Genomic DNA, 23,990 nt, shown 5'->3' with positions numbered 1-23,990 from the left:
CACACACACACACACACACACACACACACACACACACACACACACACACACACACACGACTGGTAAGTACTTACAAAAGCTATTTTATTTGAAGTGATAACCTTACAAGCAATCGACTGATTTCCCAACTGCCTGGATTATCAGCTGGGCAACGTTTTTCATCGAGTTTCGATCCTTTCAGCCGAGAACCTCTCCAAACGGCGGATCCATAGCCCCAAATCGCAGGTTCACATCAGTAGATGACTCAACATCAATGGGCCCACAACCCAAAGTTGTGTCCAGTCAGTCAACACAACAATGCAATATATTTATTACTTTTATTTAACATTAGCACATATGAATAACTTTAATCATACACCACTTTATGTGATAATATACGAAGCGATAAACACTTTACCTGATAGACATTTCCATTACACAGCGCTCCTCCATCGACACCTTGACCGAAGCTGGTATTCTGACGTCACCGGAAGTGATGCCTTGCGTCACCGGAAGTGCGGCCTGGTGTTATGTGTTGGAGCTGAAGCGCGGGTAGTCACATAATGACGACCATTCGGCCGTTCACTTGCGATGACCTGTTCAAGTTTAATCGAATGTAAGTCTTCCCTTTTGTTTTCGCCATGGGTCTTCGATTGTACTTTAAAACTGTAAACACCATTGACGTTCCCATTGCCTCAACGATTTATATTTACCTCACGGTATTCTCTTTCTTCAGTAACATGGATCAGCTGACGGAAACTGTATCCTTCTCAAGTCATCCACTTGTACCTTTTTTATTTTAAATAAAATTAATTAACTGGGTTTTAATTTGTTTTATTTTTTAACCTTTGTGGATTAAACGTGTTATAATCCTCACTGCAGCTGTAGAATGAGTTTGTAACTTCATCGTTTGCTTTTTTACTTACCTCCTCGGGAACACTGTTCGGCGAATGCCTCTGACGCCCACCTTGGCGCAATATCTTCCGAGTTACTGTTTTACCTCAGGTAAGTGCTCATTGACGGCAAAATTTTTGCCGCGTCTCGCGTTGCGAACGTGGCTCGAAGAGAGGAGCGGCGTCGTCGTCCTTGTCGTCTACTTCTACTACTTCTACTTCTACTACTTCTACTTCTACTTCTACTACTTCTACTTCTACTTCTACTACTACTACTACTACTACTTCTACTACTACTACTACTACTACTACTACTACTACTACTACTACTACTACTACTACTACTACTACTTCTACTACTACTACTTCTACTTCTACTTCTACTTCTACTTCTACTTCTTCCTTTAGGACTCGGCTCTTTTATATACACGATCCGGATCTCCTTGAATACTAAACACCTGTACACATCCTCACATTGACGGTGCCTTTTGAGAGCGTCTATCATGAAGTTTTAAATATATTAGGACATTTGCTTTAAAGTTTCGAAAAGTTCATGTTACTATTTAAAGATTATTCCATTTAATGTGTTGTAATTTCGTAAATACACGATTTTCTCGTCATGAACGAGGAGCCTCCATGACTGGTCTCGCTATTGGCTCCATCAAGGCACGTGACGAAATATTGGAAGTTGTTGTTGTTATTGCCTTTATGACGCGGCTCTTGGACACATTTGTCCTTGTTTTGAATGGCATTGGAAGTTTTTACATTTCCCACAATGCATTGCGACCTTCCAGGTTGCACATACTTTAGACGATGCTCATGACGGTTTCCTCGAAAACTTCCGGAGCTCTTTCTACATGTGGAAAATTTTCACTTTCTTGCGGGGAACGTTGTCGGTCCAAGTCTTTCACGAACCGGATAGCAAGGCCTGACGTTCGATGAGTTAATCTGGTTGGGAATTTGCAATTTGGCCGTGGTGCTGGCGATAACTCGCCTACTCTTCACGAAGCACATCGTGGGATCTTTAATGTCCACCAACAACACCACGTCTGGTTGAGCTTTTACCTCAGGAACTCTGGCTTTGGCCATGGTTCTGCCGATAACTCGCCAACTCTTCACTGAGAACACGAGGCGAAATCTCCAAATTGACTGTAAATACAAGTACGAAGAGGGGACACCCAAACAACCCTCCACAGAGTACTTTCATTTTATTTTGTACTTGATGTCTTAACTCTGCTGTCATGACAGTACTTTTCATCACACTAACAATATATCTAAATATGACTAAAACTCTCACCTTGTATGTATGTATGGATGTATGTATGTTCCCGAAATACAGCCAAAACAGGATACGGTAGCGCAAAAATTTTCGGCCCACCTTACTCACCATTCGCTTGCGGTGTGCAGTATCAAGTTTCATTCAAATCAGGCAACGAAAAAAATTATTAAAAAAATCAATTCCCGATTAAGTCAAGTACTCTTTGGGATTATTTGATCAATGCAAACAACCTCAGCGGTATAGTTCGCTGGAGCTATCCTTTTATTTATTTATTTTGAAATGGGAACCCAACAGGTTCACGGGTCGTCCAATAATACAAAAAAACCAGAGTGTGCATTGTTAAACAACTAAGAGAATTAATATCACATGTTGAATGCATGTTACACTGTTACCAGGGCAAGTGATTGAACATGTGATGTCCAACACTGGAAGAAACATATAGATAACTGTATTGTTATTCTCAATGAAACAGGGTGATCTATAATGGAGATCAGCAGACCTCATGCACAGCACCTGCCGAGGATTAATTTGTCTTTTGAAGGTGAATGTCTTTATGCAGTTGTTACTGTTAATATATTAATTTTTTTTTATGCCAAAGCTTCTGATTAGGGTCGTTCCATAAAAATGGTGCCTTGACTGAGTCCCGTTAGTATGGAATACCTTTCTACCTGCAATATCTTGCCCACTGGCCAGAATACTTCCTAGTGGCAGAGTCACCAACTGGAGAACTGATGGGATACAGTAAGTGCATGCTTACAGCCATGTGTGCCGAACTTACACTCCCACCCTAACCCCACCCCCCCCCCAAACTCCATATTCAACCCTAACTCTAACCCCCCCCCCCACCTCCCCGTTCTTGCCATGCTGTATAGTCATGGGAAAGGCAGAGGGTGCTGTTTCACGAGAGGAGTGGCACGGACACGTCACAGCACTTTCGGTAGCACCTGAGTACCGGCGCCTTGGTATCGCTGCCAAGCTCATGGAGCTTCTTGAGGAGATATCCGAAAGGTGATCTTGCTTACCCTCACATTTCCTTTTGAACACTTTATTTCATCAATAAATGGACCTTTAATTTGTAGCCTGAGATTTCAACACGCTGTAAGAAATTGGGGATCATCTAGAATCTACTTATAAATCTGTAGCCCATCGCTTGAGCGATCGCCTGGCAAATCCTCAGTGTTGGTTACCATGGTGACAAAGCTTGGATTTTTGCATCACAAATTTGCAAATCCATTTCATTCTCAATCATATTACCCTGAAGAATAATCACTGCAAGCTTGGCGACGCTTTGGCTCAAATTACCCATAATGGTAATAACATTTTAAACATGCACTACACGGGAAAATCCACTTGTGAAGCTTTACCCTTGCTCTTAAATAACTCGAGAGGTCAGAGAGCACCTTGTAAACCCCGCAGTCTTGAGAAAAAGGACATGAGAAAGGTCTTTTAAATTCTTGCTTTGCGATGCCGAGCACGATCTATATTTCCCATGGGCTGTGATGTCTGAATCTTGATATTCCCCAACGCTGAGAGTGCGAACTGCACATTTGATTGATCGAGATGGCATATTTTTGTCCACATACTGCTAAACGGGAAGTTTTTGAAAGTGCCAAGAAGGTGATTTGTGTTCTACAGTGTTCAAGTATATATTTCAATTTAAATTTTTAAAAAGTTTATGGCTGTAGAAATTTTTTTTGGAAGTTTGCTGCTGATGATGCACCATCTTTAACACCACATTATTTAACATGTTAAATTAGTTATTCCTGTCTGTTTGTGTTCCTGATCTCCCAAAAAACAGAAAAGTTTCCTCTTTCAAATGATTTTCGATTTTATTTCATTGCCAGACAGGCAGAGTACAACAATTACTTCACTTCTCTGAGTGCATGCACACTCAGGACTAGACTCCGTACAATTTATCAAATTCAGAGCCAAAGTACTGCTAAACTGCAGGTTTGTGTTCCGATTCAAATTCTGCAGTGTTCAAAATGTCACATTCAATTGAAATGAAGCAGTTCTTTGCTCTTAGTAATGTCTGTACAGACAGATAGTGTGAACCAATGTTGCTTGACCCTGCTTTTCTCTTCATGAGCCAGTTAATAAAATATTTGCAGGCAGCTTGACATGGTTTGGTATCTCACTTACTGTATCCTTTCAGTATGTTTTAACAAGTAAAAAGCGTCCACAAGCAACCTTGACCATGTTGTGGAATGTTGGCTGAGACCCTCACTTTTTTTTTCTTCTGTCCTCACTTTTTCACCTTCATGGGTTTTTAGGTCATCTCTATCATCTCAGTGGAGATGACCTAATAACCCCAGTCTCGAAGTCTGTCCGTCCGTCTGTACGTACGTCCGTCCATCCATCCACAATCAAACCGAGTGGAGACAAATAACCAATAGTGGAATGGATAGAGGTCGATGAGACATGCACAACGATATAACTTACAAGGTCGTCCAAGGTTGAGGTCAACGTCACGAGGCTGTCAAAGTTGCGAAAATCGTCTTTCAAATCGTATCTCCTCCCTCATTTATCAAGAGAGATCAAATGTTATTAGTGATTCAGATACTACGGACTATTATCTAGAACAACCCGAGCTATTTTTTTGAAATTTGCTCTCGTTCTGATTTCATAGCCCTTCAAACTTCGTTCTGATTCCCCGTATGGGCCGTTCATAAAGTACGTACAGTCGTACATACAAAAATAAAAGTATTAAAAAATTAAGAACCGAAACTATCCGAGACAAATATTACATTTGAAGCTTTTGTCAGATTTAACTAAAACAATGGAACACAAGTTTATATGCACACTTACTTTCATTTATGACATTAACATCGTTTTGAATGTCAATTTGTACTTTTATTTCCATAAATGACATGCTGTAATATTAAAAGAAAAAGTTAAATTATGCCGCTAGGGACTGTATCGTCACAGCTTACAAACATCGGTTCATAAGGAACTGCTGGCTTTGCAAGCAATTAGCGATGTATGAGGGGGGTGGGTGGGTGGTCACTAGCCTGCATACAGAGGGGGGTGGGTGGTTTTGAAACCCGGAAGTAGAGCGGACGTACTTTATGAACTGCCCCGATTCCAGTCTGGCAGAGATGACCGGCACTCCCACTTGGGGGTATTTTTAAATTTGTTTTCTCAGCAAACGCTTGAGCGATTAGTACAACTTTTAACGTTGGAGCTCCTACCCATGGATAATTGTTTTTTTAAACATGCTTACATGATTATTTGATATAAAATGCGGCCAGCATTCCAAAAAGTCTTTTCTATAGGCGTGGGTTGCAGGGTGTTTCACAACGACCTCGCTTAGCTTGGCCTCGGCTGAATGAACAGGTAGAGTTTTGGCATTTGCAACAAAATAATCTTCATATTGTTAAAATGTACTGTGACAAATAATTGTGAAAGTTAAAACCCTGTTTACCTTCATCAGAGGAAAGGGTATTGTACTTGGGTCCGTTATTATTATAATTGTTACAGAGGGTATTGCATGGTATGTCTTATGTACAGTACTATTGGAATGTGAGGTACAATGAGAATGGGAGAACGTCTATAAAGTATGTACTATTACAATGTATGTCAATGAAGTACTGTATGTGTATCAAGAACGTGAGTGCATCTATAATCTACGTACTGTAAAATACATATGATTGGAAAATGAATCAATACTATTATACAAGTAGAGAGTTCGTAGAACACAATGCCCCATGCAGTTACTTAAATTTAAATAAAATAATGATTTTAAACGATCATTTATAAAAAAAAATCCGAAAGTTTAGTGCTATTAAAGTAGTCCAGAACCACTCTTGTACACCACCCCATTGAACATTATTTTTTTTTAATTTGAAGTATTATGACAATTTGTGTACTCGTGTTCAAGTATATAATTAAATTAAAAGTTTAAAAAGTTGTATAAATAAATCAATTCCAGAATTGACTGCCATTTTCCACAGCATCCATCTAACACATTACATTATTCATGCTTGTTGTTTGTGTACTTTATAACATCCTTAAAAACTAAGTTACCTGTTTGGATTGATGTTCAGTTTTGTTTGACTGCCCGGCAGGTAGACGGGTAAAATAAATAAATACATAAAATCGTACCCATGTCCGAAGGAAGCGGTTCAGTTTGGAATTTTTAATATTAAATAGGCAAACTCTAGAAATGAATGAAATCCATCAGAACTCATCAGAATTACACTTTAGAATCCTACTTAAGAAAGCTTCTTCTTCTTAATTTTGACAGACGGATGGAAGGAACGTCATCCCCAAATATTGAAGTGGCTTCACCACTTTAAAAAAAATCTCACTCTTCTCTGCACATGTGAGATCAGGACAAATTCAGACAAAGTACGGTAAAAGGAAAGACTTGTCTTTATATTCCTGTTTCGATTAGTGTTCAAAATGTAACATTGGATTTAAATAAGTTGTTCCTCGATCATAAGCTGATAATATGGACGGATGGACAAACGTGAACCCAATTGCTTAACCCCGCTTTTCGCTTCGCATGTGTGGGGTAATAACACTGAAAAGGTCTGTCTGCTTGCTACATGAACATAAACCTACGTCATCAATGCAATGGACACCACACAAAACAAATCTTGGTGAGGGTCTGCAATCTCTGATTGCTCTTTCGAGTTAAAGATTGTAGTTAGAACCTCATCAGTCGGCCTCTGCATGTTTTAATAATTGAAAATGTGTATAATGATATTAAAAGTTTTCAGGATGAAATACACTTTTTTCCTCCTCTCTTTACAGTGGTGCCACCACATCTGACATGACAATGCAGAGGGAAGCACACTCAGCTTTGAGTAGTCTAGCTTGGATTTGATTCTCCATCCAACTATAAGCTGGCATCCTGATGTTTTGTAAGCAGGGCCTTGTGCTCTCACGAATAATGGTTTAAAAAAAGTCAGCACTCGTGTAATTTATTTTCTTATGGAAATTGACCCAAACAAGGCATAGAGCCACTTTAGGTAAGAGGCTAGAAACATGTTGTGGAATGCCAGCAGAGGCCCTCTTTTTAAAATTATTTTTTCCTCTTTAGAATGATTTTCAATTTTATTTCACTACCCGACAGACAGAGTACAACAATGACCTCACTTTTCGGTGCGCATTCATGCTTGGGACTAGACTCTACAATTTATGTATTGTACGGAGTCGCGTTGGTTTGATGCTGAACATAGTCATGGCCAAAAATTGGTACCCTTGCACTTTTTTCAAATAATACACCATTTATTCCAGAAAATTGTTGAAATTAAAAAAACTTTTGGTATCCACAAATGTATTTCTTTGGTTTGCTGTGGAACAAAACAAAACCAAAAAAAGCTGGAAAAAATGACTAAATATTAGTTTATTCCACACAAACTCTGAAATGGCCGAGACAATATTATTGGCACCTTTTAGAAGTTGTTAGAAATAATTAGATTTAAAGCAGGTGATTCTCCTTCACCTTGGAAGTGAACTCACCTGTGGTGAGTTGCAGGTGCCTGCAATATAAAAATCACTCATTCAACCAGTTTGAGTAGAGAAAAGGAGACATTCTGCTGTTTTGTGTCACTGTGTGTACCGCAATGAGCATGGAGAAAAGAAAGAAAACCAGATAATTGCTGAGGAGGTCAGACACAAGATTGTAGCCAAGCATAGACAATCTCAAGACTACAAGTCCCTCTCCAGAGACCTTGATGTTCCTGTGTCCACCATATGCATTGTTATCAGGAAGTTTAAGGCCCATATGGCACTGTTGCCAACCTCCCTGGATGTGGCCGCAAGACAAAACTTGATCGAAGATTGCAGTGAAGGATTGTTTGAATGGTGGAGAAAGCACCTCCATCAACTGCCAAACAGATTCAAGCTGACCTTCAGACACAAGGTACGACAGTTTCAACTCGCACCATCAGTCTCCAACTCAATGAAAGAGGGTTCTATGGTAGGAGACCCAGAAAGATCCCACTGCTGAGAGTGAGAGACAGAGACAGACACATTGGAAAGCCTGACTGGAGTTTGCCAAAACACACCTGAACAAGCCAAAATGCTTCTGGGAGAATGTGCTGTGGACAGATGAGACCAAGTTAGAGCTTTTTGGTAAAGCACATCATCTCTATGTTTACAGAAAAAAAAATGAAGCCTTCAAAGAAAAGAACACCTTCCTGACAATCAAACATGGAGGAGGTTCATTGAATTTTTTTTTTTTTAGGGGTTGCTGTACTGCCTCTGGCACTGGGTGCCTTGAATGTGTGCATGGCATCATGAAATCAGGAGATTACCAAGGCATTTTGGAGCACAATGTGTCAGAATGCAGTAAAGGAGTGTCACACAATCCAGTGTCAGAAAGCTGGGTCTCCGTCAAAGCTCATGGGTCTTGCAGCAGGACAATGACCCCAACACACTTCAAAAAGCACCCAGGAATGGTTCAAGACAACACTGGACTGTTCTGAAGTGGCCAGCAATGAGTCCAGATCTAAATCCCATTGGCCATCTGTGGGGAGATCTGAAAACAGCAGTTGGGAGAAGGCACCCTTCAAATCTGGGAGAACTGGAGCAGTTTTCTCAAGTGTCAAACTGCCAGTACAGAGGAAGCTCATTCATGGCTATAGGAAGCGCTTCACTGCAGTTATTTTGTCCACAGCTGTGTTACCAAATATTAAGCCACTGGTGTCGATAATTTTATCAATGCCATTTATTTTCTTTTTCTTATTTAAAAGGATATATTAAGTTCTGAATCAAAAACAAAGGTTCCGTAATATTAACAATGAAATAAAGAATTGTGGGGATGAAATACTTTTGTCAATTTTAACTTATATTTCGAGAAAATTGTGAGTTATTTAAAAAAAGTCAGGGTGTCAATATTTTTGGCCACGACTTTCAGTACTTTGTTGATTTATGTATGGCACGATCACTATTTTCAACATCGGACCAACCAATTCATATGAAAACAATTTTTATTTAAAATGTCAGAATACTCTTTGAAGCTTTACAACAAAAATATATTTTGCTGGTTGTGTATGCAGTAAAGGAGCGTTCTTCGTTGACTTGTTTGTGCGAGTGTCAAACCAAGTGGCTGTCAACATGTACAAGCGGTTGGGTTACAGCGTCTATCGTACGGTGCTGGAGTATTACTCTGCAAGCAATGGAGAACCCGACGAGGATGCATACGGTAAATGCATATGCACCATGATGATCAATAGTTATGGAGGTGGTGTCACATTGACAGACTGATGATGTGTTGTCGCAGTGACAGACTGATAAGGTGGTGAGGTCGCAGTGACAGACTGATAAGGTGGTGAGGTCGCAGTGACAGACTGATAAGGTGGTGAGGTCGTAATGTGAGTTGGAGTTTAGTTTATAATGTTTGAAATGTCACAAACTACTGCTTTGACTGGGATGTCATGTCCCACTTTGGAGGGACTGATTTTTGCTGAGTTTACGGTCACAAAGTATCGATGGTTTTGGGGTTGACAGATTTTGATTTATTCGATAAAGGGTACAGAGATTGGCTCATGCACATCTTTAGCTCATCACAACCATAATGATGTAATGAGGGCAAGGTGAACTATTGCATCTTGCTCACCTCATTTTCATCACATCATTATGGATGTGATAATCTCCTCTAATTTATTCAGCAATCCTGTTTCATGGTCTTATTGCATTATGTTAATCCATTATCTTTGTCGATGTTCAAGGCAGGAGGTGGGAATGTTGAAGTTATTCATGGGAAAGGCTTTTTGTGTGTATTAAACATAAGTACAGTATACCATACAATTTTCAATGATCAAGCCTTGTGTACTTTCTAATTCCCTTTCATTAGACTTGTTTATATGATAATAAATAAAAATTCGCATTAAAAAGAAAAATCTAACTTTAAGACGTACAGTCCAATGAGAATGGGAGAATGGGGGAGTGGTGTAGCAGCTGTCACCATGTTTAGTTGTGGGTGGTTGTGTCATTGCAGACTGTGACCAAGTCGTTAGTTGCATCTTAATTTATTATCCCCAAGAGGGCTATTTTGCAGGCTGTTCAGAAAGGTGAAAATCATGGCTGCAGTTCCACAATAAGTCATATGGTGGCAGGATTGTCCCATGGAATGATGATGTTAACAATCATGGTGAGACAGGTTCATGCTCGTCCTGAGAGCAACTCGAATTAGCAAAAAAGGAACATGTCGGAAAACTGTTGACGTACTTGGCTGACAAGACGGTGTAATGATACCCTCCCTCTGAGGATTAACGACTGACCGCATCCAAACCAAGGATAAATGGGCAACATGCACACACGTTGACTCACCTCTTAGGATTTTAAGAAACGGGGCAAGTTCAGTGACATGACGGTAACTTTGAAATTGTGTCAAAGCTGAATATGCTCTTGTACTTCAATGTTGTTGCATACACAGGCCTGAAGTGTGGCACTGCCCTGTCTGCTTACCCCTCTCCCATCCATCTTTACAACCACCCCCAGATCGTTCTGTATGACACTCCAAGACTGCCCCTTGCATTATATAATTCCTATTTTCATTATTTGTTACCCATCTCCAGCAAAAAAAAACAATGTATTAATCAAGAACCTGCTGTTGATTGATAGACTTGAGTAACCCAAATGTATAACGTAATCTTCAAGCAAAACAAATGCATGAAACTCAATCAGGTTAGCTCAGTGACATGTTTATCAACAGCACTGGCTTCCTGCACCGAATCACCCACGGGTTAGCCCCTCCCCCATGCAGCAGGGAGAGGTGAGTGTGAGTGTGTTTGTGGGTGTCGGTTATCTCCACATGTGGGTTTCAGAAGATTGAACGGAGTCCTCTCACCACTCGAAGTACCCACCTCTGTCTCACTGCGGGATCTTGTACAGGCTATAACCTTTTTTTGAACCTTTGTCATCAAACATTTATGAGAATATAGAAAACACCAATTAATGAATTTTTTTTTTTACTGTTTTCTTCAGGTGTAGTTCATGTATAAGGCGGATGCTGATGGGCTTTGCATTTTGAGATTCTTTCTAGTTTTTGCTTCACATTAAACATGCATTTACAGAACACTGACCCACAGATATGAGAAGACTCCTGTATTTTGAAACATAATTTAGAATGGATTATTTGGTCTAACTTATTCACACTAACATCAAACCAAATGAGAGAAATAATTGGAAAGCTGCTGATTTTATCGGTTTATTGTATATATTGCGGGTAACGTGAACAGTGCTACCGAAACTTCATTTTTACAAATGGCAGAAAAAATAGCTTTCCAGGCCATTGACACTTCTTCTCTGTTGCAGACATGCGGAAGGCTTTATCAAAGGATGTTCACAAGAAGTCGATCATACCTCTCCCACATCCTGTTCGACCCGAGGACATAGAATAACAGTGATGCGGTTCCCTGGTCCTGGATTATGGCGGTCCGAATGAAGATGCGCCATTCATTTCGATCTTCAAAATACAGCTGAACAATGAGGCAGTGGACGGTTCACTTGGACATTGGATCATTTGAGAAAATGGAAATGCCATTAAACCCCAAAGGGTTGTTGGTGTTCGAATTTTGGAGTGTAATGTAATTTATCAAACTATTTATAATACCAGGGGACCATGACGTGTATTTTTGTTCTTATGTCGATATTTGAGTAATAAAAATCAAAAGTCCCAGATGCAGAACAACAAAAATTTGCTTCTCCAGTGTGGTGCAGCAAGTAATTTCTCATCACCAAAAATGTGCAGTAAACTGCAGAGAACTTGAGTGCAAAAATTCCTCTCCAACCGTTGGCTGAGTAAAGATCCGTCTGATCGCATCTCATGTATAATCATTCTCGAAATGCGTTTTACCGCCCCCATTTCAAGGAGAATCGCCTCCACAGCCGTGACATAGCAAAAGGAAACAGACTTCAGTGGAAGGGGCTGTTGTCAGCCCGAGGAGCCTGCCCATTTATTTCTAGAACCATTGGGTGAGAGGGCTGGGCTGTAGTGGGGCAACTTAGCTAAATATAGCATAACAATTGTGCATTTTGTGAGGAAAGCACCAAATTTGGCACACGATTAGCCTAACATATTTTGAACAGATTTGGATATTGGGCCATCTCAAATTCAGCCGCTGATGGCTGTGGCAGCCATTTTCCACTGCCATCAAAATTTTGAGATGGCCCAATATCCAAATCTGTTCATAATATGTTAGGCTACTAGTGTGCCAAATTTGGTGCTTTCCTCACAAAATGCACAATTGTTATGCTAAGTTGCCCCACTACTGAGGGAGGAATCATGAACGAGGAAATTGAGCAGAAAGGGAGAGCATCGGTATGAAGACGGACCCTTTGAAAGATAACAGAACTGGATTGCTGCACCTAATCAACCACAGTCTACAATTATTTGAAGGAAGCCATTTCTGACGTAAAGTGTCAAAGTTTATTAAAAGTAAAAACTTTTTTAATGATTAAAAAAAAAATTTGTGAATTTTTTTGGTAGTTTACAGCTTACATTTTTGGTGGTCAGGAATTGTTTCCAAAAAGTTAGGTTTACGGATTCATTAAAAAAAAACCAAAAACCAAAGCACCGTTTATGGGTTGTGATAAAAACAAAATCCAAATGCTGATTGCTTACGGCTACCAAAGAGTTAATCTTGTAATATTCCTGCAATGGGTAAAGGGTATCTGATGACAAAATGAAAATAATGAAGCAGGAAGATGAATGGTTGCCATTCAATGGCAAACAACAAATTACATTATGTTATCATTGACTTGCCCCAGTCTCCCCTTCATCGTTTTCCCACTTTCCCCTTCAATCTCTTCCACAACCTTCCCGTACGCTCCACACCACCCCTCCCCTTCCACCCCGTCCCTCCCCTTCCACCCCGTCCCTCCCCTTCCACCCTGTCCCTCACTGCCTCTGCACCCTTCAACCACCCTTTCTCTCTATCCTTCCTTCTTTTAGCTTTTGTCAATTTTCATCTCGTCACCCTCCCTTCCCCAAGCACATGTGACCCGATGGCAAAACAAGAAAGAATTCCTGAAGGCATTTGGACATTTTCACAATAACGACTCAAACACGACACCAATTGTTTGAATCACTTTGCATACCTTTTTACAATCACTTGTAGCCATTTAAATAAATTACTTAGTTTCAAAATAGTTTGTGATTCTTTTACTTGACCCTCAATTCCTTCACTTTCAAAGATGAAAGCCTAATTTTTTTAAGGGAAAATAAAAACAATCACTGGAGTCAAATCGAAATTGGATGGAATATCTATTAAATGTGGCCAAAACCCCCAAAATATTACGTTGCAGGTGATCAATCTGACTGCCAATCAATTCATCCCATTGTTCAGAATATTAATATTTTGTTACAAACGTAAGGAAGTATGTCAATGAAAAAAAAAAATGACAAGACTGGAAGGTGAAGAAGCTATGTGGATCGGAAGTGAAAGCAATCGTTCTACAAAGGGAAGGAGATTACAAAGACGGTGAGGCGTGGGTGGGTGACACTTTGAAAGCTCAAGAGCAGGATAAAGTGGGGTTACAATATGCTACACATGAAAGGCAAAGAGGGGGCGAATGAGCGTAGAAGGGCAGACTGTTCAAACCCAGACGTCAAATGGGTTGGTTGATTCTCCAAAAAGATTTATTTTAATTATCTGTGTTCCTTTTGTTTCATCCCCACTTTCCCCTTTCTCTTCTTGCTGTGTTTCATTCAGCTTGTTTACCCCAATATCCTTCTCCCCCTCCCCTTGATCTAACTGAAGGTTTCCATTTAATTGTGTGAAATTTGTCGACACTACCCCGTCTTGAAGTGGGACATTTCGAAGCTCAAATAAGTTGTGTATATGAACTTTCACAATGCAGTAAAAGAGTGTCCATTCTGAGATGCAACCTTCTAAGGAACATTCACTGCGTATGGCACGCCATTTGCAACAGAAGTGAGACTTGTGGCTCGGGGTCAGGGTGGGTGTTGATGCTGCACGGAAAAAGTCGTGGCCAAAAATATTGGCACCCTTGCACTTTTTTCAAATAATACACGATTTCTTCCAGAAAATTGTTGGAATTAAAAAACCTTTTGGTATCCACAAATGTATTTCTTTGGTTTGCAGTGGAACAAAACAAACAAACAAAAAAAGCTGAAAAAAAATGACTAAATCTTCGCTCATTCCACACAGAAATCCTAAAATGTCCTGGACAATATTATTGGCACCTTATAGAAATAGTTATAATTAGATTTCAAGCAGGTGATTCAACTTTACCTTGGCATTGAACTCACCTGTGGTGAGTTGCAGGTGCCTACAATATAAAAAAATACACCCAAGAGGGAGTGTCGGTCATCTCTGCCAGAGGTCGAAAGTAACTCTGTGCCAGTTCATAAAGTACGTACGCTCGACTTCCGGGTTTCAAAACCACCCACCCCCCTCTGTATGTAGGCGAGTGACCACCCACTCACCCCCCTCATACATCGCTAATTGCTTGCAAAGCCAGCAGTTCGTTATGAACCGATGTTTGTAAGCGATGACAATGCAGTCCCTAGCGGTGTAATTTACCATTTTCTTTTAATATCACAGCACGTCAATTTTGAAAATAAAAGTGCAAATTGACATTCAAAACAATGTTAATGTCATAAATGAAAGTAAGTGTGCATATAAACTTGTATTCCATTGTTTTAGTTAAATCTGACAAAAGCTTCAAATGTAATATTTGTCTCAGAGAGTTCCGGTTCTTAATTTTTTAATACTTTTTTTTTGTATGTACGTACTTTATGAACGGCCCATACGGGGAATCAGAACGAAGTTTAAAGGACTATAAAATCGGAACGAGAACAAATTTCAAAAAAAAAGCTCGTGTTGTTCGAGATAATCGTCCATAGTATCTGAATCACTAACAACATTTGATCTCTCTTGATAAATGAGGGAGGAGATACGATTTGAAATCGACGATTTTCGCAACTTTGACCTCGACATTGGACGACCTTGAAAGTTATATCGTTGTGCATGTCTCATCGACCTCTATCCATTCCACTATTGGTTATTTGTCTCCACTCGGTTTGATTGTGGATGGACGGACGGACAGACTTCGAGACTGGAGTTATTAGGTCATCTCTACTGAGATGATAGAGATGACCTAATTACTCATTCAACCAGTTTGAATAGAGAAAAGGAGTCATTGTGCCGTTTTCTCACTTTGTGTACCGCAATGAGCACGGAGAAAAGAAAGAAAACCAGAGACTTTTCTGAGGAGGTCAGACACAAGATTGCAGCCAAGCAGGGACAATCTCAAGGCTACAAGTCAATCTCCAGAGACTTTGGTGTTCCTGTGTCCACCGTACATAACGTTATCAGGAAGTTAAGGCTCATGGCACTGTAGCCAACCTCCCTGGACATTCCCACAAGAGAAACCTTGATCGAAGATTGCAGCAGAGTGGTGTTCCAATGGTGGAGAAAGCACCTCGATCACCTGCCAAACAGATTCAGACACAAGGTACGTCGATTTCATCTCGCACCATCCGTCTCCAACTCAATGAAAGGGGGTTCTATGGTATGAGACACAGGAGGACCCCACTGCTGAGAGATAATATTCTTCTTCATTTCGAGCTTGATCTTGGTTTCATTCTCTTTCTTCTCGCCACGCTCAGGGGCCAAGGGTCTGTGTGGACTCAGGGGCCAAGAGAGAGACATAAGAAAGCCTGACTGGAGTTTGCGAAAACGCACCTGAACAAACCAAAATCCTTCTGTGAGAACATCCTGTGGACAGATGAGACCAAATTAGAGCTTTTTGGTAAAGCACATCATCTCTGTTTACAGAAAACAAAATGAAGCCTTCAAAGAAAGGAACACGTCTCCAATCAAACATGGAGGAGGTTCAGTGATGTTTTGGGGTTGTTGTACTGCCTCTGGCACTGGGTGCCTTGAATGTGTGCATGGCATCATGAAATCAGGAGATTACCAAGGCATTTGGGAGCACAATATTCAACTCAGTGTCAGAAAGCTGGGTCACCATCGCAGGTCATGGGTTTTGCAGCAGGACAATGACCCCAAACACACTTCAAAAAGCACCCAGGAATGGTTCAAGACAACGCTGGACTTTTCTGAAGTGGCCAACAATGAGTCCAGATCTAAATCCCATTGAACACCTGTGGGGAGATCTGAAAACAGCAGTTGGGAGAAGAAAACCTTCAAATCTTGGAGAACTGGAGCAGTTTGCACAAGAAGAGTGGGCCAAACTACCAGTAGAGAGCTATAGGAAGCTCATTCATGGCTACAGGAAGTGCTTGACTGCAGTTATTTTGTGCAAAGGCTGTGCTACCAAATATTGACTCTCGGATGTCAATAATTTTATCAATGCCATTTATTTTTATTTTCTTATTCAAAAGGATATATTAAGTTCTGAATCAAAAACAAAAAGTTCTGTAATTTTAACAGTGAAATAAAGAATTGTGGAGACAAAATACTTTTGTCAATTTCAACTTATTTTTAGAGGAAATTGTGTTATTTTAAAAAAGTGCAACGGTGCCAATATTTTTGGCCACGACTGTAGCTTGACAGGCAATGTTGGGAGCCAGACTGAAAAGCATAGACGAGGTCCAGACATTATGGCGCTAACCATTTGTAAGTGGTCGTTGTGGAATGGAAGATGAACTGTGGGTCAGGAGATGAAAGAGGTCCATATTTTCAGGATCTCTGTACCCAGCAATGTATGAGAAAGGAAATTTGACAGAAATTTACTGATTGGCCAATTATGATGATGGTTATCAGCAAGTTTCCAAAAGCATCCAGGGTCTGGAGGTAAAAATGAAACGAAATAATGAGTTTGGTCTTGTGGCGGTGGTTTGTTGAAACATTTTGGAAATCAGCTTTCATTGTGTGAAGTTTTAACTTTGAGATCCAACATGGAGCCATCGTTAGCAAGGGAAGAATTTGAAACAAATTTGCTACACAAAGAGCAGAAAGCGCTGCCTGCACATTGGAGAATGAAACTTTTTTTTTTTTTTTTCGGTGAGCATGATGTTAGGATAGTTAACGAACTGAGCTTGATAGAAAAGGCTCAGATTTCCTCTAATGAGTTTTTCCTTCTGGGCCACGATTGCAATTTGCAAGAATTTGATGCTTTGCCTCAAGCTGCGGTGAACTCGGACGAGTTGGCATTGAGCAATTAAATATTGTTGCGGTTTTCGCGCCCGCCGGCGTGCGGACGGCCACGTAACTCGAATCGCGGCACGTCGCCCACCGGACGGACAATCCAGTCGTGACCCTCTCGGACTAACGCCGGGAACCAGTCACGGGTGGACCTTTCGGTCTCACCGCGATCGAGCCAATCAGCCCCCGCGTGGGATAGGGTTGCTCGCCAAATTCGAACTACCTAAGTACCCACGCGGAGGGTAGACCGGGCGATCGCACCTCGCCGCAGGTCGACTTCGGACACGGGCCACTTAAGTGACCCGTTCCGTACTATCAGAATAACCGAGCGGTGTTATCGTCGACCTCGACGGTTCGATTAATTATCGGGCGTATTCAGCCCACTACCAACCCTTTACGTGAAGCAAGATGGGGATTCAATGGAGGAAAAGACGAAGCGAAGCGGGAGAACAGTTCAACAATAAAGCACATTTATTCTCGGCACACGGGAAGCACACAAATACAATTCCACCAAATGCACACAAAAAAAGAAAACACAATTCCATTTACACAAAAAGCAAACATAAAAGTGAAAACACAGTGCAGAGCTAATACCGACTACCGAGCACACGGCAACACTTATACAATTCTACTTCACAGACGGCGCCGACAACACATACCCAAAACCAAGGAAAAGAAATACCCCCAAGGATGGGGCAGCCCGAGGCCGAGACCGGGTCGGGCCTACCCGTCTGGTGATGAGACGCGGAGCGGCGATGGCCCCGCAACCCGCGGGCCTCGTGGACAGTGCCTGGCAGGGGGTGGGAACGGGGCCCCCTTGGTCGCACTATCTCAGCGCGGGGGGAAACAGGAGGGGGTTGCTGATGCTCGGGGTATAGAGGATCTTTATTATCCCTGGTGTGCGTCTCCACCTCGGCCAGGTCGCGCTGCCGGCCTCCCTCGGGCATGCAGCTCCTGGCACCGACGCGAGCACCCCCTCGTCCGACTCTCTTCAGCTTCTCCAGCCACTGCCGGCTTCGGGCTCCAGTCTTCCACACTCGTCCCCTCCGTTCCGACTCCTTCTCGTTCTCGACTCCTTCTCGTTCTCGTTTGCGACTCTCTTCTCGTTCTCGTTTGCGACTCTCTCGTTCCCTTTTTGCTGACTCCAACGCACACGACGAGCAGCTCCACCGCCCGCGAAGTCTTGACCCTCTGCTTCCGACTCTCCTCTTCTTGACTCTCCGCCCGTTCTTGTTTGCGACTCTCTCGTTCCGACTCCTCGTTCTCGTTCTGCTGACTCTCTTCGCTGACTCCTTTGCGACTCTCCCCTGACTGACGAACACCGTCCTTTTATCCCCCCCGTAACTTCGCCTTTGACCCCCTCCCTTTGACCTTTCACCTCGCTCCCCATTGGCCCGAGAAAAAGTGGGCGTGAAGGCTTTTTGATCCACAAATTTGCATATATCGATCGCCCTGGGGGCGGGCCAATTCGCCCCTCGCTCACCGATTGGACGGCAAAAAGTGGGCGTGTGTCGTTTTTGATCCGTTTTTGAAGCAGAAAATCCGTGATTTTGTACACGCTGTTCAACGTGCACCCTACACGAGTCCAGCATCGGTGCCCATGAGTGGCGCGAGATGACGGTGATGCGATGGTGGCGAGTTGTGACGGTAAAGGTCGTGGCGGTTGTGGTGAAGCGGCGTTGTGGTTGGTGGTTGTTGTTGTGGTTGTGATCATGGCGGTTGGTCCAAAATAAAGATAGTAAAAGAAAAACGGCTATCCTGAAGAGTCGCAGCACGTATAAATGACATGTATTCCCACTAGACAACGGGTTTGGGCCTAACTACACATGCACTTACCGAGATACCTCACCTAAGGGACCTGAATGGTGGTTTGCGAATCTGGTAACCACAACACTACCCCCTTCCCTTTTTACAGACTCGTCCCGAGTCGTCAAATTTTCGTGTGCCATCATGTGTAGTTTTCCCCTAGAACATTTTACCTACGGATCCCTGAGTGCGACATTCATGGTATTCGTGTCCCCAAAATAAATAACCTGAGGGCTGCGTAACTATCTAAACAAACTCACTCACACGGACGACTTAAATAAAATTGCCGGCGCTAAGACATACATGCCGGGGGCGCACTCATATTTACAGTACATCTTACCTTAACTTACAAATCTTACACTAAACCATGGCCCAGGATCATTGAACTCTGCAAAAGAAAGCAGTTAGCAGGGAGCCAGGCTGCCCGCATGCAGTCTCTGGCTCAAAACAATGCAGGTGACAGGGAACGTGGCTGGCTGCTCACACGCAGTCCAAGGCCTTCCCTTTTGAACTGAACTCAGTGAACCACAACGGTGCTTGGGCTGCACAACGCAGTCTCCGTGCCAGCTCAAGTGGCACACGCAATGAGCACAACGAATGAATGGATGAACACAAACACGGTGCACGGGCCGCCACTGCAGGCCCGTGTTGTAGCTGCCAACAGGGCAGTTCTTGCAGCTTGCAAACTTGCTTTCTGATCCTGGCGCACATGGAAACGAACAGGGGGGGGCAAAGCAAAAATTGAACGGGGCTGGTGAACGTGGGCAGTGGGCATGGCATGGCAAAGGCAGCAGGCAAACACAGCCCGCAGAAGAAGGAGGCCGCTGCAGGCAAACACAGCCGGCAGACGAACTGGCCGGCACAGGCCTCGAAGAAAAACAGCCAGCAGACAGATGAAGTGGGCCGGCACAGGCCTCGCAGCAAAACAACAGCTGCCGATGAAGTGGGCCGGCACAGGCCTTGAAGAAAAACAGCCAGCCGGCAGATGAACTGGCCGGCACAGGCCTTGCAGTAACACAGCCAGCAGATGAAGCTGGCCAGCTTTTGCCGTCAGTGGAAGTTGGTGGAGGGAGTGCGGTGGTGCTGGCCACTCGGAAGGCGGGCTCGGACCTACCTACCTGTCTCCCTCCCACCTATCGCCTTTGCCTGTCACTGTACATACCCACTCCCTTAATTTGTCAAACCCCAATTTAGCCCCAACTTAATTTTTTTCTGTTGTTTTTATTTTTACTTCCCCACTATAAATCGTCCCCTAACCCCCTTTATCGTCCTTGTTCGGCTAACCTATCCTGTCACCGAGCCTACTCCCAACCCCTACGTTCCCTTCCCGGAGGGGAACAAGGGAGAGCTAACGTCCTGTGTCGAGGCCCAACGAAGCCTCAGAATGGCCTCCCCAGAGTTCGGCGATCTTAACACCAAGTGGGTCCAGCGGCCCACAACGACAGCGAGGGGATGGATGGTGCGGAGGGGTACATCTCCTAATCTGCCCTAACCATTTAACTGTTAAACTACCCCGGGGCTTTCAACAAGCGCCTCTCGCTTAAACTATTGGTTCTAACAACCCAGATTCCCGTCGCCTGTGTTGGTGTCCTCACAATTTCAGGCCTCGCCCCCCAATTTTCTCTCCGTGCCCTCACACGGTCTCCTGGCTGGGACACGTGGCTCCCTTTGGCAGGCACGACCCTCTGCCGATTCTCCCGCTATGGCACCCCCGGGCACGACACTGCCTCCGAGCCTACCAGCTCCCTAACACCGGGGAGTGCCCCCCATGGCACCTCCCCTGAACCGCACACGTGGCAGGCCGGCCTCCCGGGCCCCTTTCCGAGGGTCACCCGTGCCCACAACACTGCCCACGCGGCTAATGGCGCCCCAGGCCCCCGCACCAAGCAGGCGCACCCGTGCCCACTACTCTATCCCGGCCCCCCATGGGCCCATGGCCTACCGCGGCCGACTAGCCTGGTGCCCGGGGTACCCACTCAGCGATACTCACCTTTCGCAGCCACGCTCCCAAGCCCGTCAACAGGGCTCCTGCACCCCTCCAAATGGGTCTCGAGCCTACTTTCCTACCAACAACAAAACGACCTCCATATTTCAATTTAACTAACCCCCTAACTCACTTTATACTGACCCCGGGGTCCCTTGGGCGGGAGTCACTCCTCCCCCCAATCACTCATCGCACCATGCATTCCCCATTTGCTCCATACACACAGACCCGCTGGCCTCACTCACCAAGTACTCACTTCACAACTCACCAACTCTTCAACACACACACCGCTGAACTCTGCCATCCTCCTAACTACATCCCCTAACTAACTCGTGCTCCCACGTCGTCCCTTAAACTATAGCACGTTCCTTTTAACACTACGTAGCTAAACTACGTCCCCTCTACACATCCAAAGTCTGTCTCTGTCTCCAAAATAATCCCATTTTATTTCCCAACCTAAATCTGGCTACAATCCCTCTAACTAATCCATTCCACGGACTCCATGAGGACTTAACCCTGCCCCATGAAGTCGGTCTAACTAAGCTAACCCTTCCCCCTAACTAGTTTCCATCCTGTGCCCAGGGTTAAGGGGGTCTTTTACCCCTTGCCCAGGAATCCTGTACACCCGAAAGTGAGGCTTGCTTTTCCCTTTTTTTTTTTTTTTTCATGCGCAGCACCTGCGCGGCAACTCAGAGCTCGCGCACTTTGCACCTGTCCGTGACGTCATGCAGCTGCACGTGTTCCTCGTCCCTCCTTGGACGGTGCCATCCGGCAGAGATACCCCTCCTGCCGGATTCCAACCCCACGTGCAGCCATGACGTCACCGTGCGCATAAAAAAAAAAACACAAGCCACACGTCTCGAGGGGTTCCCCAGGCGAACACATGTGCTTTGCCCGTTGGAGCTGAACACACACGATCGCGTGGAGAACCCGTCCAGTCCAAATCCATTTACCTGCCTAAACTTTGTCCGTCCGCGGGATCGGCAAATCCACCGCGTGCGTTTCCGGACCGGGACTTCACTCTCGCAAGCGAGCACGTGGCGGTCTCGTGCGTTGCACAGAACGAACCGCGTGCTCACTGCTGGGTGAACCCGGCACGGTCCTCGAAACAACTACAGCCGCTACTCGGCTTTCTCTCCTCTGTCGCCGTCGTCGTCTCCATTCCACCCACGCACACCTGCGTGTTACGACGCACACAGTCCACACCATCACATTCACACCGGGAGATGCGGCTGCGTGCTCCCGCATGCCAACCGACATCTCCCTCACATACCGCTCTCTCACACACACGGTCTCCCTTGCACACAGCGACCTTGCACACGGCCGTTCACTCACGCGTGCCTCACTACTCTCACACCGTGCCTCATCCACACACGCGGGGGCACTCACCCGCGGTTCCTCACTCATACTGGCCGTTTCACTCACACACACGGCCTCTTCCACACACGGTGCCTCATCCAAACACGGCGTGCTGGGAAGCACGCACTCCAGCACCATCGCCACCACACCACTCACACACGGGGTCGCTTCCACACACGGGGACGCACTCACGCCTTGCACCACACACACAGGGACAACTACACTGGGGATTCGTATCCCCACAAGGGTCTCCGGGGCCTCTATACCCCCCAAGCTCTCCGTGCACCCGTCCACAGCACTCGTCCCCTCAACCTCGCAAAACACGACCGAACTCACCTGGTCGTGACTCGCCTCAAGGGGGCATACTCCCTCCCCTCGTTCCTGGAGGAGGCCATCCAGCTGCTCGCACCGGGTCTCTACACGCTCCGCGAGCTCACCCCCATTGTCCTCCACTACCTCCGTGTGTGCGTGCGCGTCACTTACCCCGTCTTCATCGTGTAGTCTTCCCTCTATCGTTCCCATCTCCCGTGTCTCTGCCAACTCTTCACCCTTTACCTCCCTTGTCTCAACTATTATTTCTGTTGTCGTCACCTCGTGTCTCGTCTCACCCGTTTTGGTCTCCCCATTTAATTTTTCCCTTTCGGTCATCGTCACGACCCTCGCCCAACACGTTCCACGAATTATTTTTTCACCCGCCTCCACCGCGGGCCTGTCAGCCGTTGCACCCCCACCCAGCTCGTTTGCTCCCACACGTGGAGTCGCCATTTTTATCTCCCCGGTCACGGCCTTCATGCCCGCCTGCAGGCTTCGGCCCATGTTCTGCGTCTCACCCCGCAGCTTTTTCATTTCCTCCTTCATGTTTGTTTCCATTCCGTTCATTTTTGTATCCATCTTTTCGTTTATTTGTTGTGTATTCGCATCCATCGTCGTTTTCACTTCATTCATTTCGTTTTTCATTTCATTTGTGTTTGCATCCATTTTTTCGTTCATTGCCGCCAGCATGGCGCATAGCTGGGCCATGTTGGATGCACTCAGCTGAGCCGTTTCGGCAAGGGTTGGGGAAGGGTCTTGGTGGAGAGGGGGGAGGGTGGTGTCATACACCGCGGCCGCTGCCGCACCCACCTCGGGCCCTGGGTTCAGTTGGGCGAGTCCGTGTTCCTGCACAATCAACATTTCCTGCTCGGGGATTCCATCCTGGACCATGGACTCTACATTATTACACATATACATTTCTAATACCCCCGGCTCCCGCTCGCCTTGAGACGCCATCTTGCTTCTCGTGAAGGGTTAATTTGCTCGCTCGTAATTTGGAGGGAATCGGGGGTCGCTTCTCTCACCCCTGGACCGATTCCCGTAAATTTAGCCGGAGACAGGAGAGCCCGTTTTCCTGTTCTCCGATACCAGTGCCGCGAGGAGGGCGATGAATTTGTATCCCACTCCTGACACCAGTGTTGCGGTTTTCGCGCCCGCCGGCGTGCGGACGGCCACGTAACTCGAATCGCGGCACGTCGCCCACCGGACGGACAATCCAGTCGTGACCCTCTCGGACTAACGCCGGGAACCAGTCACGGGTGGACCTTTCGGTCTCACCGCGATCG

At 44.7% G+C, this 23,990-nt stretch overlaps 1 protein-coding gene and 1 long non-coding RNA gene across 3 annotated transcripts; both read left to right on the top strand.

The window, feature by feature from the left end:
• The first annotated feature begins 456 nt into the window (after positions 1-456).
• Positions 457-11,803, top strand: NAA20 (N-alpha-acetyltransferase 20, NatB catalytic subunit). Of its 2 annotated transcripts, none has more exons than XM_085856955.1 (6): positions 457-595; positions 716-764; positions 2,802-2,892; positions 3,024-3,159; positions 9,162-9,307; positions 11,422-11,803. In XM_085856955.1, the coding sequence occupies exons 1-6, from the start codon at positions 543-545 to the stop codon at positions 11,505-11,507; spliced, it is 561 nt and encodes a 186-aa protein (XP_085713081.1). In that variant the 5' UTR covers positions 457-542; the 3' UTR covers positions 11,508-11,803. The 2 variants fall into 2 exon arrangements, with proteins under 2 accessions (XP_085713081.1, XP_085713082.1); XM_085856956.1 differs by having other exon boundaries at positions 469-595; positions 716-740.
• Positions 9,314-10,456, top strand: LOC147011718 (uncharacterized). Its single transcript, XR_015051662.1, has 2 exons — positions 9,314-9,438; positions 9,469-10,456. It is a non-coding gene; the product is annotated as an uncharacterized LOC147011718 (long non-coding RNA).
• Positions 11,804-23,990: the final 12,187 nt, after the last annotated feature.

This window comes from Eptatretus burgeri, chromosome 15 (assembly GCF_056783735.1).
Source record: "Eptatretus burgeri isolate ZD-2024b chromosome 15, Ebu_testis_v1, whole genome shotgun sequence".
Lineage (NCBI taxonomy): Eukaryota > Metazoa > Chordata > Myxini > Myxiniformes > Myxinidae > Eptatretus > Eptatretus burgeri.
Note: the sequence above shows the minus strand (reverse complement) of the source record. Positions and strands in the feature narration are given on the sequence as shown.